The following is a 3,592-nucleotide window of genomic DNA, read 5'->3' on the forward strand; positions in this document are numbered from 1 at the left end:
TGGAGGAGGCGGAGTCGAGACTCATTCAGCACCGGCGACACAGCAGGACAGTCGAGGGATGGAATTGGGGGGTGGATCTTGGCAACGGGGGGGGGGGGAAGGGTCTTCTTCGGGTTGCTTGTCGGCCTCCCAGGACCCAATCGTAAGTGAAAGGGAGAAAGGGATAGGGTGGGAGGAGAGGAGAGGAGAGGAGAGGGGAGGGTTGGAATGCGAGGAGAGCCGACGCAGAGCAGAGCAGTGCAGAGGAGCAAAGCCGAGCAGAGCACGGCACAAGCACGGCAAAGCAGGAAGTGCCAGGAGGTTTGGGCGATCGGGCTTGGTGTGGGTTTCACCGCGCGCTGGTTGGCTGGCCAAGACAAGAAAAAAAAAAAGAGGTCCCTGACGTGCCTGGGGCTCTACTCCACAACGTGGACTTGGACTCTTCGAGATGTATAATTGTAGAGTTAGGAAGGACTTAGGAAAGATTAATGAGACAGATGTAGTAGACAATTGTCTGTGATAGAGGGGTAAAAGGTGATACCACCATCGTAGCTGGTCGATGACCACTAGACCACACTAGTTATGTAGCTCTGGCAGGACTTTTGGACGGAATTGGCATTCCCAGGCTTGGCAGCTCCAGGGACCACACCTATACTCCAGTAGAACATTATCTATAGCTGTAGGTAGAGTAGATTCTGGGAGTTCAGTAGCGAGATAAGTACATTAGATGCCTGCTATACTATGTACATACTTTTCTATAGCCAAGCACCAGCCACTGAGACATTCATTGGTACATCAGAGCAGTAAGCTGGCAGTTCCCATCGTAGTTTAAAAGTAGATCAACAAGTTTACACGAAGATCTATGACAAGTATATCATATACACCATATTCCATCAACTTAAATAATACAATGGCAAAGATAGCCAAGTACATCTTTGTGTTCTCCCACCATATCTACCACCGCAGGCAACCATATTTCCCAGTCATGCCAGGACGCGTACGTGCTTACAGCCCCATCTCAGCCAAGAAATCAAGCTCAAGCTTGACCTAGGTTAGGCTATTTGCTTCCTCAAATTGAAGAATGGTTCAGCTAGACCTCGGACGATCTATTTAGGGGATTATTAAAACATGACTCCCCCTCTGCCTATATGTAACGACCCAGCCTACTTTTGCCCAAAAGTTCAGGCATCTATGCAAACATCAGGCACCCTAAGCAAACTTTTTTCTTCTGCCACTATTTCTACAGTGGTGTTCCATACGTTTGCAACACCCGAAAAAGTTCAAACCCATCTCATCAGCTATACTTTGAAAAACAAGTTAAAACACAGATGCCGGGAATACCTTGAAAGAGGGTTCAAAAGACTTTCAGAAAGATCTGTTAAAAACATAAAATCGAGGCATATTTTGACGGCCTGTTTTCTTGGTCCCTGGTTTCAGACTTTTGAACTGCCACTGTACCACTCTGGTCTCTACAGTCTACTTCCTGGTTTACATACAAAATTTAACACTATTACACATACGCATAAAACTTACTAGATTCGTATTTAGCTTCATGCTAAATCCTACATACTCTTCTGGCTCTCTAATTGGCTAATTTCAAAATCCTCGCTAGCCAAATCCTCCAAATCTTCTACATAAGCTTCCTCCACTTCCTCTGCACCGCATCTACAGCAACGGCCACGGCCGCGCCCATACCAACGACCACTTTTGGCGTTACTGGTGGCTTTGTCGACACCTCCATGCGCACGAGATCTCCAAGGCCGCCTAGGGGCGATAAGAGGTTTGGTGATTTGGGGGGGGGGGGGGGGGGGGGTTGATGGAGAAAAGCGGTGAGGAGGAAGGTAAGGACGATGGAGGAGTTAGTAAGCGACGTGATAATGTAACTAAGTTAACTAAGTTAACTAACTACTAGGTTAGTTAGTTAGTTAGCTAGTTAGTTTCATAATGATTAATCAATTAACTAGTGATTCTATTAGATATGTTTAGTACTCTAGTATCAGTATGTACATCAGATCCCTTATCTTGATATTTTCAGCTGACGATCTGACTAAGTAACACACAAATTTTCATTGGCTCTCTAAAACTTTCGGTAATATATCGGCTAAGTTCTATAGTTCTTGTGGAACTCGGTTAAACGAAGGAATTGACCCGTAATGACGGAGCCAGTCAACTGTGCTTCTCTGCCCAGCTCGCCATTGCCAAGTGCCACGACTTGTAACTGATACCTTGGGTGTTTTCATCCTAAGTCCTTGTGTCTAAACGAACATAATGATGGGTGCATCAATATGGGAAAACCCGTAGTTTAATCTGTATGATTCAAGCTGACCCTAAAAAGCTCTGTCTCCAACTCAGATGCATCGGGGTGTTACATATCAGTGCGTCACACCCGGGACATAGGAGATACAAGTTTTTCACCCATTCTACTTGTTGTATAGTCACTCATTTCATTCATTCATTCAGCATTTGTGTCAACGCTGGCGCTTGACAGGATCCTTTTTTCTTGATTAAGTTTCACCAAACCTTCGCAATGCATTTCCGAATGCACCTTGCGGGCGTCTTCGCCTTGACCTCCATCCCAGGTACCTTCGGTCACTATTTTTTTTCCCGTACTTTATCCACAACAGCAATTTCACCGAGTACTACGAGTATGCCCGCGAAGACACGCAGAATTACATGCCCTGGAAAGGCAACTACAACAGCGATGATTTTCGCTGCAACACGGGTTCTTTCCAGTAAGCTCAGCAGACGGACATCAATAAAGTCAAAGCAGGCGCCCAGATCGGGTTCGGCACAGACTTCGGCGCTTTGATCGGACACCCTGGGCCGATGCAAGTGTATATGTCGAAGGCTCCGGGAGATGTTCGGGATTACACTCAAGATTTGGGAACTCGGCCCGACATCTTTCGGTAGCGACGGCATTCAATGGGGCGTAACTAATAGAGCGAACTTCACCTTCATTCTACCAAAGGAGGCTCCTGCCGGTCAATATCTCGTTCGGATTGAACACATTGCGCTTCATGGAGCTGGGGACTTCGGCGGTGCCGAGTTTTACTTCAACTGCGCACAGATCGAGGTCGAGAGTGACAGTAAGGAAACTCCGGGGCCAGTCGTTAAAATTCCTGGTGTTTGTACTGGATATGAGCCTGGTATTTCGTTTTACATTTACCGCCACTACTGGAGGAACTATACCATGCCTAGCCCCAAAGTCTGGCCGCTCAGTATCGGTAACTCCATCTACGCCGAGGGTGTAACTGGCACCCCCACGGGCACTTGGTCGGCGCCAGCTGTGACTCCTATGATTGGGTCCACAACGGCCATATCTAGCAGCGAAGTGTCTAGATACTCTACCCTGTTGGCCGCGTCACACAAAGTCCAATACCCCTCTAGCAATGTTCCCACCATGTCCGTGGTGACATCCGAGGCCGCAGCCGAGACCACATCTATCCTGAGCTCCTCAGATCAAATCACCGATAATGATTGCGAGACAGTCACGGTTACTACCACGACCACCACCACCATTCCTGAAGATTCTCTTGCCACAATGGAGAGCGCTTGTGTTCCTGATAAAATCACGACTACAGCCACAGTCACCGTCTTTGCAACAGGCAATTAA

The 3,592-nt window shown here is 47.5% G+C and overlaps 1 protein-coding gene across 1 annotated transcript; it reads left to right on the plus strand.

Annotated features, from left to right (window-relative positions):
* Positions 1-2,836: 2,836 nt before the first annotated feature.
* N7458_002762 (glycosyl hydrolase family 61-domain-containing protein) lies at positions 2,837-3,592 on the plus strand (the record flags this gene model as incomplete). Its single annotated transcript, XM_056906145.1, has 1 exon — positions 2,837-3,592. One exon carries the CDS (start codon positions 2,837-2,839, stop codon positions 3,590-3,592), a length of 756 nt encoding a protein of 251 aa, XP_056770252.1.

Source organism: Penicillium daleae (assembly GCF_028827525.1).
Source record: "Penicillium daleae strain IBT 16125 chromosome Unknown utg000002l_segment0_segment0, whole genome shotgun sequence".
Lineage (NCBI taxonomy): Eukaryota > Fungi > Ascomycota > Eurotiomycetes > Eurotiales > Aspergillaceae > Penicillium > Penicillium daleae.